Raw genomic sequence first — 17,280 nt, forward strand, 5'->3', positions numbered from 1 at the left:
TTTCATGAAAGAATAAGAAAGAAATAGATGATTTGGGCTCATATTCAAAGAATGAAAACCTACTATGCAGCAACAGTTAAAATGTAACACTTTAACAGTTTAATTTGCACATCCTTTGGTGTTTGTCAAAGCTGTGGGTCTACTGACTGCCTCATGAGCAACAGGACGTTTGAGAATCCTCCTCTCCTCCGTAAATACTGTGCCGCATGCAGAATGTTTTCCCTTTGGGGTTTTCTCCGGAGTGTCCTGGTGGATGCAGCTGTAACTTTTGCTGCCATGCGATCCTGTAGCTCTTGCTGAGGGCCTCTACTGTGGCCCTGGCCTTCTCTGCCCCTCCCCGGTCCTCATGGCAAAGCATTCAAAGGTCAGGAACGGTTCCTAAACCAGCAGCTACAAAACTGACCTCCAGGGCTTCCGTGGTGGCGCAGTGGTTGAGAATCCGCCTGCCGATGCAGGGGATGCGGGTTCGTGCCCCAGTCCGGGAAGATCCCACGTGCCGCGGAGCGGCTGGGCCCGTGAGCCATGGCCGCTGAGCCTGTACGTCCGGAGCCACAACGGACCCCGAGTACAGGATTTGCATGTTGACTGATCTGGATTTAAATCCTGTTCGCCCTTAACTGGAAGTCACTTAAAGACCCCAGGTTTTGCATTTTTCAAGCGGTGGGGTGGGGGGTGGTGTAATAATATCTACCTCATGTTTTAGGCTAAGTAGAAAGTATTTTAAACAGGGTAACACATGTGAAGTTCTTTGCACAGCACTTACTCCTATAAATGTTCCATACATATTAGCTGTTTATGTTTATGGCCCTGGGAAAAGATACCCCAGAACAACAAAGCTCCAACCTTTCTGGTCACAAAACATCATCCATTCACTGCAAATCTGCTTTAAGGCTGTGGAGTTAATTCATTAATTTGCTCATGGGGAATGGGTCTAATTATAATATGTGTGGCCACAATTTTATTATGCGCGGCTCGTGTTTTTTGGAAGAGGAACACATTGCACTGGAGATGGAAAATGGTCAGTGCTGTTGGCAGAGAGACATATAGGCGCAGCTGCGGTCAGTCGATGTCCCGCACGTCAGATTGGAAAGGGGCCTGGCAATGCCGCAGGCCTTTCGCTTCTGGAATTAGGTTCTTCAGCAGCACAAATTAGGAGCGGTGGGATTGCGGTGGGCCTTCTGATAGATTCAGGAGCTTGTTTTCTGTTTTAAAAATTATCACTAGATGGAGGATACAAATTAAGATGTTTGATCTGTTTTTAAAAGTGATATTAATATCAAGATATTTGGCCGTGCTCCTTAAGTCAGTGTTTCATTTTCGGATACCATAATCATTTGCATAGAAATTAGCATTTTTCATAAATCCTAGAGGACATAAAATGTAGGATAGAAAGTACAGTTGTATAAGTTGACAACTGTGGAGATTATTTTTCATGCAAATATATTTAATCAATGAAACTGACAATGAAACCAAAAAAGAATTTTAACCAAATCTTGAAAAGTCTCAAGTTACATTACCTATCTTTCTAATCCGTCTATCTATTCCAAATAGAAGGATAAGATTGAACCCTATAATAGTTGTTTTTAGGTCACAAACTGTAAAATAATCAGAAATTTCATGGAGTTCAATGTAAAATACATACATACAGAATTTTAAAATGTGATGATTACAAAGTTTTATGTCGTCTGTCAAGCTGATTTGCTTTTATTTAAATGACTTATTCCTGTAACTGTATTCTTACGTTTTAATATAGAAAGAGCTGCAGCGCTAATCATATGAACTCTGCGATGCTTCAGACCTTATTCCTAGCCCCAGTTAACGGCTTTGATGCTAATTTTAGCACACAACTCCATAATATAGTATTGGTTTTTTATTACAATTTTTTTCTTTGACGTGTTTCCCATCACAGAAGGAATGCGTGTTTGTTGCAGTGCGTGAGCCCAGACAATGTGAAGGTGAACAAAAGTAAAGTTCATCTTTCCATCTTCCTTCAACCCTAAGCTAAGGCATGGCTTTCTCTCTGTGTCGTTTTCCCCCGGGGGCCTGAGATCTCACCTGCCACCGTGGCCTCCCTCCCTCCTGGTGCTTTTATTTACTGCCGCCTCAGCTAGGCTTCCCCAGGTGCCCCCCCCGCCCCAGGCCTGTGATCTGCACGGATCACATCTCCGTTCCGGCCACACGGAGGCCAGCTCACGTCCACTTGCATTCTTAACGGGAGGTCAGACTTTCAGACTTGCCTGCGATGACTGCAGAATTATTAGAGAAGAGAAACTAAAACCCAGCCCCGCCTCCATTTCACCTCCCCGTCCGGCCACGCGTCCCCGCAAAGGGATTTTGCTTCCTTTACCACGGCGCCACATTTTGTCCCCCGCCCCCGCCTTCAGGGCCAGTGTAGCCTTAAAAATACACACTTGTTGTTGTTGAACTGCAGCTCAGTGATCGGGAACACCTCATCCAGCCTACCTCTTTCACTTCTCTTTCTGGTTGGTACTGGTTTCTGATGGCCGGCCCGCGTATTTTTATCGTCGTCCTTTACGGGTTTTCTCAAGGTCACCCAGCTCTAGGCCACGGTCTGTCCCTTCCCTTCTCCTGGGGGTCCCTCCCGGCACTCCCCCTACTCTGCGGCGGTGCCTCCCTTCCGGGTTACACCCTCTCGGCCGCGGGCCGCACGCTGGCTCCAAGTAGTAACATGTTTATCTGTTGCTTTCAGGCTTCGGATAGTTTCACATGTAATTACTTAATTCTGAAAACGGCACTGAGAAGTAAGAGGGCAGGTATGATTCCCACTTGGTACTCGGAGCAGCAACCTGGGGGCTGGTGCGACACTGCTAGGACCGGTCAGGTGCCCGTGAGGTCTACCACCCAGATTGCCGAATTCCTGGTTGTGTGTTTGCTGCCTCACACTGCACCCTGGGTGTCCTCTGGGCTCTGCTTCGTGGCTTCTGGAACATCAGCTGTCTAATGACAAAGCACACAAAGTGAGAGAGGGGCAGGGACATATGCACACTACCAAACGCAGGGTGGATCGCTAGTGGGAAGCAGCCGCATGGCACAGGGAGGTCAGCTCGGTGCTTTGTGACCACCTAGAGGGGTGGGATAGGGAGGGTGGGAGGGAGGGTGACGCAAGAGGGAGGAGATACGGGGATCTATGTATACGTACAGCTGATTCATTTTGTTGTAAAGCAGAAACTAACACACCATTGTAAAGCACTTATACTCCAATAAAGAGGTTAAAAAAAAAAAAAAGCTCTAAGTCCCCCTTCCCCCATTTAACTCCCCAAATGAAGTCCAACTCTGCCACTAAAAAAAAATGCAATCATCCGTATGAACGGTATAGGATGTTCTTAGGGAAGTCAGGAGATCTGAGGTTCCTTCTGACTTTACTGTCTTGTCACTCATAACATGGAACAAAATGGGGCAGAGTTGCTTGGAATTTAAAAGCGTTCATCAGAATCACTCAAAGGGTTTCCTAAACACGGATTCCCGGGGCTCCACCCCTAGAATTTCTGATTTTCAGTAGGTCTGGAATTTGCGTTTCTAACAAGTTCCCTGGTAATGCTGATCCTGCTGACTCGGGGACCACACCTTAAAAACTGCTGGCCCACGTAATTTCTACATGCCCTTAAATGTCCACCAGTTGTGATTGGGAGTGACAGTGGTCACTGTCAGTAAACTGCTGATAAAACCATGCAGCTTTTGGCACTTTTTTGAAGATGAGAAACTACGATGGAGGCTGCTCGTAACATACCCGCCAGCTTCTCCTGACCAGGTCTGCCTAAAGCTTGATGTGAATCCACTATTGGTTGCCTTTTCCATTTGAACCTATGGTGAACTTGAATGGCTAGTGTTTATGTTTTAGAAATTTGTAGAGGCATCAAGGCCAATATGCATGCAATCCGATTTCTGAATGACCTTGTCACTTAGCATAATAATGTTATATAATAACCTGCCTAGTGGTATGAATCTCCAATTACCTAGCCCGCCTTGTAAAATGCTGATCCTTCAGGTTGATGATAATGGGACTACAGTGATTGGTAAATGGGATTTTATACTGTAATTCTGGGTCTCACCAAGAAGGAAAGTATTGGGGCTCTATAGCTAGTTTCTAGTCAGGGCAGCAGCTGCAAAATTTATGTTTATCATTCTGCTAGGTTCATGGGTTCTGAGGGAAATAATCCTGTTTTCCTGCTTAATAAATATAGGGTAAACTCATTAATTACACTGAGATTAATCTGGCATTTAGTGCAGACACTAAAATGCATTGCACTGAGTATTTGACCTTTTACAATATTAACAGTTGGAACGGGCCAAAATTTAACATACAGCACCAGTCCAAATAGAAATAGCAGTATGCTTCTGAAAATTTTTAATTTCATTCAGCTGCCTTCCAGTAAGAATTTATAGGCAAGACCATCTAAGAAGACAAAAATAAAACTAATTTTCTAAACTGTGTGGATACCATTAAATATATAATTTATTATACTAATTATAATAGAACAAGTAATTTTTAAAAATTAAAAAAAATTTTTTTTTGGTTGTGTGCGGGCTTTCTCTAGTTGCGGTGAGCGGGGGGCTACTCTTCATTGCAGTGGCTTCTCTTGTTGCGGAGCAAGGGCTCTCAGCGCGCGGGCTTCGGTAGTTGTGGCTCACGGGCTTAGTTAGTTGTTCCACGGAATGTGGGAATCTTCCGAGACCAGGGACCGAACCCGTGTCCCCTGCATTAGCAGGCGGATTCTTAACCACTGCGTCACCAGGGAAGCCCCAAATAATTCTCTTTTATTAGGGCTTTACTAGGTTAGAGAACTAAAAAAAAACCCAGATAAGAAAGACATTTAAGTGGATATAATGCAAATTTCAATCTAAAACTTTGAAATACATCCAAGAAATCTTGAAGGAAAAGTAAACAGTATAGTACACCTTTTTTTTTTAGTACACACACACACAAAGCATAAACTCAGTTTCAAAAACCAAACAATAAGTAAGTGAAATTATTATGATATCTCTTCCCTTAATAATAAAATGAAAAACTTGTTTGAAAGGACAGATAGAATTAATGACTTTTCTTCAGAGTTTATTCATATGTTTGTACCCTAAGAAGTTTCAGTTAAGCCTGTGAACCTTTGGTCAAAGCTTCAGCAAAATGTGTGTCGCTTGTTAATTTACAGTTCTCAAACGTTATCACATACGTGCTTTCTGTTAGGTCAGAATGTTTGGGAGAAGATCTATTTGAAAATACTGTGGCCTATTTGGGTTTCTTCTTTTTTCCTCCCCGTGTGTATGAGAGGTATCTTAACAGTGTTATGGTTTCCTGGAATATTGAAAGAAGATTATTAAACTGTAGAAACAAGTTCAGTCAAAATTATGGCACTGCCTATTTTGCATGTGGCTATGTGTATTTGAAAAGGGCTATGTCTATTTTATTTTGCATGGATTGTTTCATCAGTAGTCTTACTTCTTGGATCATTACTTCTCATCGCTCATTTCTTCCATGAAATCTTTTCAATGGCCTTCATACTCCCATCTTCATCCTCCCCAAAAGGACATAACAGGTGAAATAAAGCCACCATCTAAGTGCTCTTGAACTTTCCTCCTCTGAGGTGAAAATACTTTCTTCGGTGATGAGTTTATTGTCTCACCAGCATATATGCCTCCCTTAGATTATAAACCCCAAGTGCAGGATCTGTGTCTTTTTATGTGCTGTCCAAGTTCTGACTTCTTGATGGCACTTAATCATAAGAATCATTAAATGAATGAGTGAGAAATTGCTCTACCAAATGGCTCCATTTTGGCAGTAAAAGGATATGAAATAGAGCTTGTTCTGAAGTGCTTCCCTGAAGTGCTTCCAGGATGTAAGGACTCACCTTCCTTTCTGAGCAGAAATGTATTTTGACCCTCCCCCTGTTGCTACACTTCTCCATTCTTTATTTTTATCCAACTTTGCAGTTACTCCCTTTGGTAGATACCCTGCACCAAAGTCAGAGTTAGAGAAAATTTAGGACACTCGTAACACCAATGCCCGTTGGCAGTCTGTGTTAACATATGAGATGGCAGAGCAATTTGTGAATATGAAAAATCTTGGCTTAAGATTTTCTGAGGAAGCTTAAGAGGTACTTTGGGTTCCAGCTCTAAGATAAATAAGTTGTGGGGATGTGACGTACACCGTGGTGACTGTAGTCAACAATACGGGATTATATATTGGCGAGTTGCTGAGAGAGTAGATGTTAAAGGTTCTCATCACAAGAAAAATAATTTGGTGTTTAATAGCAAAATAAAAAACCAAACCAAAAAACACAAACAGGAAACGGTCTAAATGTTTGACAGTGGGAGTTGGTTGTATCTATTAAACTATAGACCTACTGCTTAGAATATCATATAGCTATTCTAAATGATGATGTACAAGGATATTAATGATGTGGGAGAATGCCCACGACATATCGTTAAGGAAAAGGCTGATTAAAAAGTATTAAAGATAAGATGCACTGAGTAAAAAAGTCAAACTAAACAAAAAGGCTGCACATATCTTTATACCTAAATACCAACATGACAGTCTCTGGGAGATGCTTTTAAACATTTTATTTTATTCTCATTTCTCACTTTATTCTTAGTTCTTTTTTCTTTCCCCAAATTTTCTTCAATTATTTTAATCAGAAGTATATGCACTTAAAGATAGATTTAAAATAGTAACTTGCTTGAATAAATATTCTTGGAGAATTTATAATTTTTGAATTATATTGTCCTAAAATATGCCAGATTCTGTTTATTGCCTTGACAACTGCCCATTTGCCCTTTTGTCCTTGTGATAAGAAGCCAGGGTAGAAATCTTTTGATCTCAGGGAAGTTAGGGTTTTCCCTCAGGCAAGGGATAAATAGTAACTAGTAAGCTCATCACAGCAATTCCTTCCCCTTTGCCAGTTACTTACTTTCCCAGCATTTCCCAGTGCAGACAGAGTTAGCCATAATGTCAAAATTCTGGCCCATGAAATAGAAGACATCTGTGTGGAAATTTGGAAAGATTTCCTTCACTGATTAAAAATTAATAAGCCTCACAGTGGAGAAACTTTGTCTCTTCCTTCTGATTTGTGTTTTGAAAGTAAATGTGATGCCTGGAGCTCTAGCAGTCATCTTGTGAACAAGAGTTACAAGCATGAAGATGGAAAGGAAGCTTGCTAAGCACAATAGAACAGAAGCATAGAAAGACCCTGGATCCCCAGTGATGTCACTGAGCAGCTAAATCAACAAGAGGAGCCAAATGAGGCTTTTTTATATGATAAAGAAATGAATTATTGGTGTAAACCACTGTCAGTTGGTTTTTAACTTACCTGCAGCAAAAAACATTCCTAATTGTTAAATATGAGGTCCACTAGCAAAATTAGATGGTGGGATTGTAACTATCTTTTTTAAAAATACTATTAGAGCCCCCTTACAAATCGTTTGAAAAAAAGAGAATATTGTAAACAATGTAATTTAACAATATTTGTTATAGTGCAGTTTGGAGTAGGTTCTCTTTCCTCTTTTAAATTAATTTTTATTGCAGTATAGTTGCTTTACAATGTGTTAGTTTCTGCTCTGCAGCAAAGTGAATCAGTTATACATATACGTATATCCACTCTTTCTTAGATTTCCTTCCCATGTAGGTCACCACAGAGCAAGGAGTAGGTTCTCTTTCCTAATAATGGTCACTGAGATGTGGTTTCCCTTGAGATCAAGCAAACTTGGGGCTAACCTCTTTGTGCAAGGGGACAGAGGAGAGGAGGTGGATTCCTGCTGTCCTCTGGTCCCTGTGCCAGGAGATGCTGACTCGCCCAGCTGTAGCACAGTAAGCCTTAGGGGTGACACTGGCCTTATGTGTGCTGCCTGCGTGAGGCTCAGCTGGTAGCCTCCCCCTCAGGCTTGAACTTTCAACTCGAAAGTAATATAAATGTCGGTTTCGAAAAAGTAAAAAGAGAAAACTTGAGTGACCTTTCTTAAACTATGAAAAAATATTGGTCTTTGATAGTTTCTTGGCAATTCAGTTCCCAACTGTGCTGTACTTGAACAAGAGTCCGGTATTCTCTAGCATAGAGGTGACCCCAAATGTGCAGTGTTCTCTACGAATTAGCCCAAAATGTGATGAAAAGTATAACAGCCAGAGAGTCAGAGATGCGGTAATAGTTCTGGAAACTTCAGTATCTCGTCGGATGGCTGTTTTGGTTTCCTGCTGCTGCTGTAACAAATGGCCACAAACTTAACGGCTTAGACAGCACAGATTATCCTCTTGCAGTCCTGGAGGCCGAGTCTGAAATGAACGTCCCTGGACAGAAAGGCCAGCAGGGTCGCTCTCCCTCTGGACTGTTCCTTGGCTCTTGCTGCTCCTGGAGGCCGTCCTCATTTTCGGCTCATGACCCCACTGGCACATCACCTTTGTCCTCCTCTGCAGCCACATCCCCTCCTGCCTCCCTCTTATAAGCACACTTGTGATTACTTTTAGGGCCCCTCTGGATAATCCATCTGTCTCACCACTCAAGATCCTTAACTGAATCACCCCTGCGAAGTCCCTTTGTCATGTAAGGTTCTGGGGATGCGGAAGTGACGGGCGTCGTTGGGGTACCATTATCCAGCTCACCACAAGAGCCTTAGACAGTTAAGTAAAAATCATACTGATACTAGTTGAACCCAAATTGTGTTCCACACACTATTTATTCTAAGGCCTGGAAAACAGGAGAAAAAAGTGAATATTTAAGAGGAAAAAACATTAACTCACTTAATATGTGTATCCTTATGTGATAAGTACTAAAATTATTCTCATTTGACAGATGAAGATGATAAAGTACAGAGAGTTTAGTTTAGCTGAGATCATAATGCTTGTAAGGGGAGGAGTCCTAAACAAGAAGCCCTGCTCTTCCTTTCCATGCTACATGCTGCCTTGACCTCTTGGGACTGGAGTTTCATGGGTGTTGGGAGGGTATAATAGAACTAGATACTCTCTGTATTTCAAGTTCTAATGGATTTTTTCCAACCCAAGGATGTAAATATATTTTGCCCAATGAGAAAAATTCCAAAGGTATGTTAGTTGTAGCAACAAAATCATTAAAAGAAACGTTTCAGAGTCATTTATTATGTTGTTTGGAAAGAATGTAGTGTAGAGTAAAAGTCATATTTCTTAAAATACAAACTTCATCAAGATATTAGTAATGACATTTCTAAGCTGGCCAGAATGACTGAACTATTCAGAGGTTGAGTCTGAGAGGCCAGATTATATAACAGGTCACGGTAAAAAAGATACCCCATGTCTTTCAGAGGCCATTTTCATAACTGAATTTTAAAAATCTAGCATTCTGAAACTATTATGATGCCAAAATAGAAAAAAGTCTGGAGAAAAGAAGATATTCATGTGAACTTTTTTTTTTTTTTTACAAAATTATGAATTCTGACAAAATAAAGTAACAAAGCTTTTTGTGTTAAGCTACGTCTATTAGACATGTATATAGGCAGAGTGCATGGGATGAATCGTGTTCAATAATAGCACTTAATATCTTTCCCAGAACCGTAATGGGTAATTTCTGAAGCATAAGTGATTTCTGAAAAGAGGAACTAAACACAGGCAAAATAAATGTTGACATAATGTAACTTCTTTGTTATAAGCAATTTGAAAATATAACGGGGAAGAGTAGAATGTAATTGTAATACAGAATATGTTTTAAAATCCCACTTAATGAGAAGCCATTTGGTAGGTAGTGTACCTAAAGAAAAATATTAACATACTTTGAAATTAGGGAAATTCATAGGTTAGTGGCTTTAGATTTCATTTACTGTTTCAATGCAATAGGAAAAGGAAGCCAAATTGAATGGCTCCAAATTTTGTTTTTATAGCACAGAGATAAAGAAAAACTAAAAATTGTAAAAATAACTCCATAAAGATAAGCTGAACTGTAAATGTTTCTTTCCTGCTGATTTCAATTTGTTGCCTTAAAATTGTATATGCTGGGAACTAACTCCCACCCCTTGAAAGACAGCCATTATAATTACTTCTGTTTGCTTTTATATTAAAGTCAAATGGCTTGGAGAATGAAGCTGTGCGGCTAAGTTTAGAGGGTTTCTCAGCTGATGATTTCTGAGACTGAACCAGTCAAGTGTCAGAAAGCTAAAAAACATGAAGTGAAAATGGCTGTCTCTATAACCTAAAAACTTAGAAGCAACAGTAAGTGGAATATTTCTTTCTAAATTTTATAATATTAATAATAATAATAATAATGAATAACATGATACTATTGTTTTAGTTTATTTAAGAGATTCCAAAAGTATACAAAACAGAAAACAAAAAAATTCTGTTCTCCTAAAATCTGGTAAGATCAACTTCTGGCATTTTAGATAACTTGAATTTTCACAAAGATTTGAAGACATATTCTAATGTGCAAGTGTTATGTAATACAGTTAATTTTTAAATTATGATTTTACTCTTTTGAGCAGTTTTAGCTTCACAGCAAAACTGAAGGGAAGGTGCAGAGATTTCCCATAAACCTGCTGCCCCTACACATGCACATCCTCTCCCCCATTATCAACATCATCCACCAAAATGTTACATTTGTTACAACAGATTAACCTACATTGATACATCATAATCACTCAAAGCCCATAGTTTACTTTAGGGTTCATTCATGGTGTTGTACATTCTGTGGGTTTGGACAAATGTATAAAGATATATATCCATCATTATGGTATCACACAGAGTATTTTCACTGCCCTAAAAATCCTCCTTGCTCTGCGTATTCATCTTCCCCTTGACCAACCTCTGGCAACCACTGATCTTTTTACTGTCTCTCTAGTTTTGCCTTTTCCAGAATGTCATACAGTTGGAATCATAAATACATAATCTTTTCAGACTGGCTTCTTTCTCTTGGTAATATGCATTTGAGGTTCTTCCATCTGTTTTTATGGCTTGATAACTCATTTATTTTTAGCCTGGAATAATACCCGTGTGGATATACCACAGTTTATTTATCCATTCGCTAGGTTGCTTCCACGTTTTGGCAATTATGAATAGAGCTGCTATTAATATCTGTGTGCAGGTCTTTTTTGTGTGGATGTAAATTTCCAATTCTTTTGGGTAAATATCAAGAAGCATGAATGCTGGATTGTGTGGTAAGAGTATGCTTAGTATTTTAAGAAACTGCCCAAGTGTCCTCCAAAGTGGCTGTATCATTTTGCATTCCCACCAGCAAAGAACGAGGGTTCCTGTTGCTCCACATTCTCACCAGCATTTGCTGTTGTCAGTGTTCTGGATTTTGGCCATCCCAGTGAGTGGAATCCTGCTGTTTTACTTTGCATGACATATAACATGGATCATCTTTTCATACGCTTACTTTCCATCTGCTATATCTTCCTTGGTGAGGCCTCTGCTAAGACTATTGGCTCATTTTTAATCAGGCTGTTTCCTTTTGTTGAGTTTGAGTTCCTTTTATATTTTAAATTAGAGTCCTTTTCGGATGTATCTTTTGCAAATATATTCTCCCAGTCTGTGGCTCAACTTCTTATTCTCTTGCCATTGTCTTTCATAGATTAGAAGTTTTTCATTTTAATGAAGTCCAGCTTATCAGTTATTTCTCTCATGGACCATGGATTTGGTGTTGTATCGAAAAAGTCATTGCCAGACCCAAGGTCATCTAGGTTTTCTCCTATGCTATCTTCTAGGAGTTTTATAAGTGTTATGTTTTGCATTTAGGTCTGTGATCCATTTTGAGTTCACTTTCATGAAGGGTGTAGAGTCTGTGTCTAGTTAAGCTTTTTTTTGTGTGTGTGCCTATGGATGTCCAATTGTTCCAGCACCATTTACTGAAAAGACTATCCTTGCTCCATTGTGTTGCCTTTGCTCCTTTGTCAAAGATCTATTTCTGGGCTCTCTATTTTGTTCCATTTACCTATTTTGCCAGTACCAAACTGTGTTGATTATTGTAGCTTTATAGTAAGTCTTGTAAGTCTTGAAGTTGGAGAATGTCATCCTTCAATATTGTTCTTTTCCTTCAATATTGTGTTATCTATTCTGGGTCTTTGCCTCTTTGCATAAACTTTGGGATCAGTTTTGTCAATTCTATGAAATCACTGGCATTCTGAATGGGAAAGCATAGAATCTCTACATCAGTTTCGGAAGAACTAGAACCTTTACAATTTGAGTCTTCCTATCCATGAACATGGACTATTTTTCCATTTATTTACTTCTTTGATTTTCTTTATTAGATGTTAATGGTACTGTGGCTTTAATTTCAGATTCCACTTTTTCATTGCTGGTATATGGGAATGCAATTGACTTTTCTGTATTAGCTGGTATCTTGCAGCTTTGCTAATTACTTACTCATTTCAGGAGTTTTTTGGTCAATTCTCCCAGATTTTCTGCATTGATGATCATGTTGTCAGAGAACAAAGGCAGTTTTGTTTTTTCCTTCCCAATCTACGTACTTTTAATTTCCTTTTCTTACTGCATTAGCTACTATACTACTTCAGTATAATACTGAATGTAAAGGGCGACATCCTTTTCTTGCACCTGATCTTACTAGGGAAGCTTCTAGTTTCTCACTCTTAAGTAAGTGTGAGGTTAGTTGTAGATTTTTTGTAGATATTCTTATTAAACTGAGCAAGGTCCCCTCTAGTCCCAGTTTCCTGAAAGTTTTTATAATAATTTGGTGTTGGATTTTGTCAAAAGCTTTTTCTGTGTCTACTGATATACTCATTTGATTTTTCTTTTTTAGACTGTTGATGTGATGGATTGCATTAATTGAGTTTCAGTTGTTCAGCCAGACCTGTATACCTGGGATATAAATCCTTGTTGGTTAAAAACAGATAATTTTAAAAATTATTTTAACCATTTTATTGAAAACTAAAACATAGATACAAAAAAACCACATGAAAGAAAAGTATAGTTTACTGAATTATTATAAAGAGAACACAATTAAAATCATCATTCAGGTTAAGTAACATAACTTTGTCTCCCACCCAGAACCCTTCTATTTGCCCATCCCAGTCACAGTCCTCTCTCTCTCCTTCCAAAATAACCACTATCCTGGCATCTGTAGTAATCACTTCCTTACATTTCTCTATCGTTTTAGCACTCAAGCATGCATTCCAAGACACTGCAGTTCATTCTTGCCCAAATATATCTTTTATGTCTCTTTTAATCCACGGGTTCTCTCTTTATCACTTTCTTTACCTTACAGTTTCTCTGTTAAAGATACTGGACTGACGGACCTGTAGGGTTGAGTTGCCCACAGGCTGGATTCACTGTTGCACATTTATGCACATATATTCTGCTCCTCTCTTTGTTTGCTGAAAATTAGGTGTATACAGAGACTTGATCAGATTTCAGGTTTGAAAATGATTTTTGACTAAGATGCCAAATCAACTCAATGGGGGAAATGAAATTTGTTTTTGAACAGATTGTGCTGCAACAACTTCAGTATCTATATAGATTTTCAAAATCCTCTATTCCTACTTCACCCCATGTAGAAAAGTCAATTTGAGGTGAACCAAATACCTAAATGTAAAAGTGAGATCCATAGAGCTTTTAGAAGAAAACACAGAAGCCTATCATTGTGTTCTTGAGGTAAGCAACTTTTTCTTAGGGAGGACTTTGTAAAGCACAAACCTTTGAAGAAAACAATGTGAAATCAGAGTTTTCCAAAATTAAAAATTTCTTCTCCACAAAGGACTCCATTAAGAAAGTATAGAAGCAACCCATAGAAAGGGAAAGAATTTGCAATACTTATATTTGAAAAACAACTTATACCAAGAAAATATAGAGAACACCTACAAAACAAAAATAAGACCTAAAACCTAGTTTTGAAAAGAGCAAAAGCCTTGAACAGACACTTTAGAAAATTAGATAGACGGTGGCCAATGGGCACATGGAAAGATGTTCAACTTTATTACTCTGTCAATGCAAATAAAAAAATGAGATAGAACAACACACCTGCTAGTATCACTAAAGTTAAAATCTTGAAATACCAAATACTGACTAGGATGGGAAACAACTGGAACTACACTCCCATCTGAATGGCTGAAATAGAAGAGACTGACAACATCAAATGTTGAAGAAGCAACAGGAACTCTCACAAGTGGTTGGTGGGAATGTAAAATAATAAGGTTTGGGCATTTCCTACAAAGTTAAACACACATCTAACTTATTACCGAGTGATTCCCCCCCAGTTATTTAACCAAGAAAATTAAAACGTGTGTCCAAAAAAGACTTGCATGAGATTGTTTTTCACAGTCTGGCTCACGATAATGAAAACTGGGAACAATCCACAAGATGGTGAGAGAGGATTAACAAATTGTGGTATATTCATACAATGGAATAATATGAATATTATTATGTTACTGGACAGTTATGGGACAGTATTCAGTAAAAAGAAACAAAGCACTAAACCACACAATACCAATAAATGTCAAAAGTTTGTTGAGAGAAAGAAGCCAGACACAAAATAATATATAATGTCTGATTGCATTTTTAGAAGTCTAAGAACAAGTTAAATAGATTCGGTGGTGATTGAGTTCAGGAAGGAGTTGTTTGGTGGTGGAGAATTTGACTGGAAAGATTCACAAGTGAACTTTATGAGGTGATAGAAATGCTCTAGGTCTTGTTTAGGTGGTGGTTACATGAGTAATTTCAAACTTCAAAGATGTGAAATTAATGATCTATAAATATTTATCTTATTGTAGGTAAATTATAACTCGATAAAAAGTTAATATGGGAAAACAAAAATAAGTCAATCATGTTGGCTTATTATATGAGACTGTTTAAAACTCCAGGGTATAAGCTGTGATGAGAATCTGAGTCAAGAATCATATTTAAAGAGGAAAATTGCATGGAGGCAGCAACCTTATTTTTCTGGTTTACTAATGCCTGCTTTAATAAACATTTGATGAAAGAATGAACAAAAAGAAGAAATGAATATAAGACAGTGATAGTCACTGAGGAAGTAAAAAGACACTGCCCCTAACTACTAGAGAACATACTATTTGTAATACAAACTATGAAATAGTGTCTTATAAGAAAAGAAAGAAATGTGATGGCAGTTCAAAAAAGGAAGATATTATACCCAGTTTGGGGAACCAGTGGTACAGAAGGCCTTAGTAGAAGAAGTAGAAGATAACTTATTTATGGAAATATTTATTAACAATTACTTGTATCATTTATCTTTTATATTCTTTTAAAAATTAGTATATTAAAAAATTTGAGTATATTAAAAAATTTGAGCTATTTTTCCCCTAGCACTAACAAAATAGAAGATTCTTGCCCCTTTTTTGGTTTACATTCTTCCTTAATATATACAGGTATTTTTTAAAGGTTAATGTCATTTCAAGATGTTAGTATCCCAAGGTGACATTCTGACATTTTTATAGTTTTCCTGAATGAAAATAAAGTTACTTTAAAGAGGCAACTTAGTAAATGAGACGTGGCTTATATAGCATGTGGTAAATACTTCTCAGGTAAGTGGAACAAAAATGTGCAAAAAATGAAAGTAAAGCAAGCAATGATACATATTTTCCTAATTTTATTTTTTTCACATTTAATATGCAGTTGGTGGGTAACATTATCTGACTACAGTGATGGTGGCCTTTTATTCCCATAAAAAGGATACAACTCCTTTTTCAGAGAATCTTAGAAGAATTATACCACAGCAATGCCACAAAGAATTTTAAAGTCCTGTCTTCTTCCTTTCAATTGGTGAGAAGGCCTGTCCCTTGGGGTAGGTTTTGTGCAGGTGTAACTCATTGGTTTCTAATTCATTTCTGGTAAGTATAGGCAAGTCTGTCTATCAGGAGGTAACGTAAAAATTGAAAATAAATCTCTATCAAATTACTGAATCAATAGGTGCAATTTCCAGAAAAAGTAAAATCACCATAAGCCAGCTGAGCTGTCATGAGGCAGGAGCTGCTTTCAAGAATCTTACTAAAAAATATTCACACAACCCAGGATGCTTTTAATCTGAACTGTACCTTCTGCTCAGGACACCACCCTCAGGAGGAGTCCTGCAACATCAAATAGCTTCAGTAGTCTAGGCTGCCCCAAACTAGGCTATGAGGATGACAAGCCATTGCTACCTGGAGTCTTAGCTCCTTGGGACTATCCCCATATCCTTCATCACACGTTTAAAGAGACTGAAGGGTTTCTACAGCCATTGCTAAGCATATTCTGAGTGAGGCAGATAGGAGGGCTGAGCATGCTAAGCTTAAATAACCTTGGCTACATCTGGTCCGTATTTCACAAGAGAACTCTACAGTTCAGAGAGGGTGATCAACTTGTCCGAAGTTGTACGAGAAGCTATGACAGAACTGGGACAAAAACCCAGGTGTGTCAACCTCAATAGGGTCTGATGACAGTAGGGTCAGAGAGTATTATGTTACTCAAGTTATTTCGCATACCTGTTCTGAAATCCTAGAGCTTACATCTCAGTCTGTAAAATATGACGTGTTGTCACTACTTCTACTGCCAGTAATCTTAAGCCACGGTAGTAACTTCATTTGAAGAAATGGTATCACTGGATTTTAAAGCTGAAAAATCAAAATGATGAGGAAAAAAGCATATTTTGGTGGATCTGAAAATAGACATTCACTTTCCAGAGAATAACTTTCTCCTTTGCCTAAGGATGCGTACCTCAGCTAGGGAGATAATGCTTACTCCAGAACACCACAAAAAACAGATACTTTTGCAGAAACCAAGCTAAAAGGTATTGGATATTTGATAAAGCTATATGCCATTGAACAGTACTGGCCACGTTTGGTGAGCTAGAAACGAAGATGGAACCAAACTGATATGAAAAGTTGGGCAGGAGGCAAGTGACCAGAAGACAACCATCTCTTAGTTGTTTAAATAGAACATAACTAATTTTCAATGGAGACCATTCTAGTTTTTCTATAATTTGCATCATTTAAAAATTATTTCCCAGAAGGATTATTTACCAGATGATCAAGGACAACAAAACCTAAATGAGTGTGTAATGTGTTGTAACTACAGAGCTCAAAGAATTGAGTGTTTTTATTCTTGATGGGTCAGATTCCCTTGCATACCAGGATCTGGTTCACAAAGGCGATGCAGCACACCGCATGACTGCACATATGCTAAATATAGACAACCAAGATCTAGTTGTCTTCCATATATTTTTAAAGGAATTTAAAACATTCTTACATAGAATGTGCTTCAGCTAGATAGCACAATCAATTATAAACGTGTTCTAGATTTTATAATGTAATTCTCAAAAACAACTTTTAAAAAATAAATACATTTATTTTAAAAAAAAGATGTGCATGCAT

General features: G+C 38.4%; 1 protein-coding gene across 4 annotated transcripts in view; it reads right to left on the reverse strand.

Moving 5' to 3' along the window:
* The window catches only part of DOK6 (docking protein 6), a 407,473-nt gene that overhangs the window by 22,463 nt on the left and 367,730 nt on the right, over positions 1-17,280 (reverse strand). The window contains exon 8 of one of the 4 annotated variants that reach the window (XM_067014382.1): positions 945-2,958. The exons of 2 other annotated variants lie outside the window; for them this stretch is intronic. In XM_067014382.1, the coding sequence (XP_066870483.1) occupies positions 2,951-2,958 (8 nt within the window). In that variant the 3' untranslated portion in view covers positions 945-2,950. Of the gene's footprint in view, positions 1-944; positions 2,959-16,392; positions 16,522-17,280 lie in introns of those variants that run through there. One more of the 4 variants, XM_067014380.1, reaches the window with a different exon arrangement.

The sequence above is a fragment of the Kogia breviceps genome, chromosome 15 (genome assembly GCF_026419965.1).
Source record: "Kogia breviceps isolate mKogBre1 chromosome 15, mKogBre1 haplotype 1, whole genome shotgun sequence".
Taxonomy (NCBI): Eukaryota; Metazoa; Chordata; class Mammalia; order Artiodactyla; family Physeteridae; genus Kogia; species Kogia breviceps.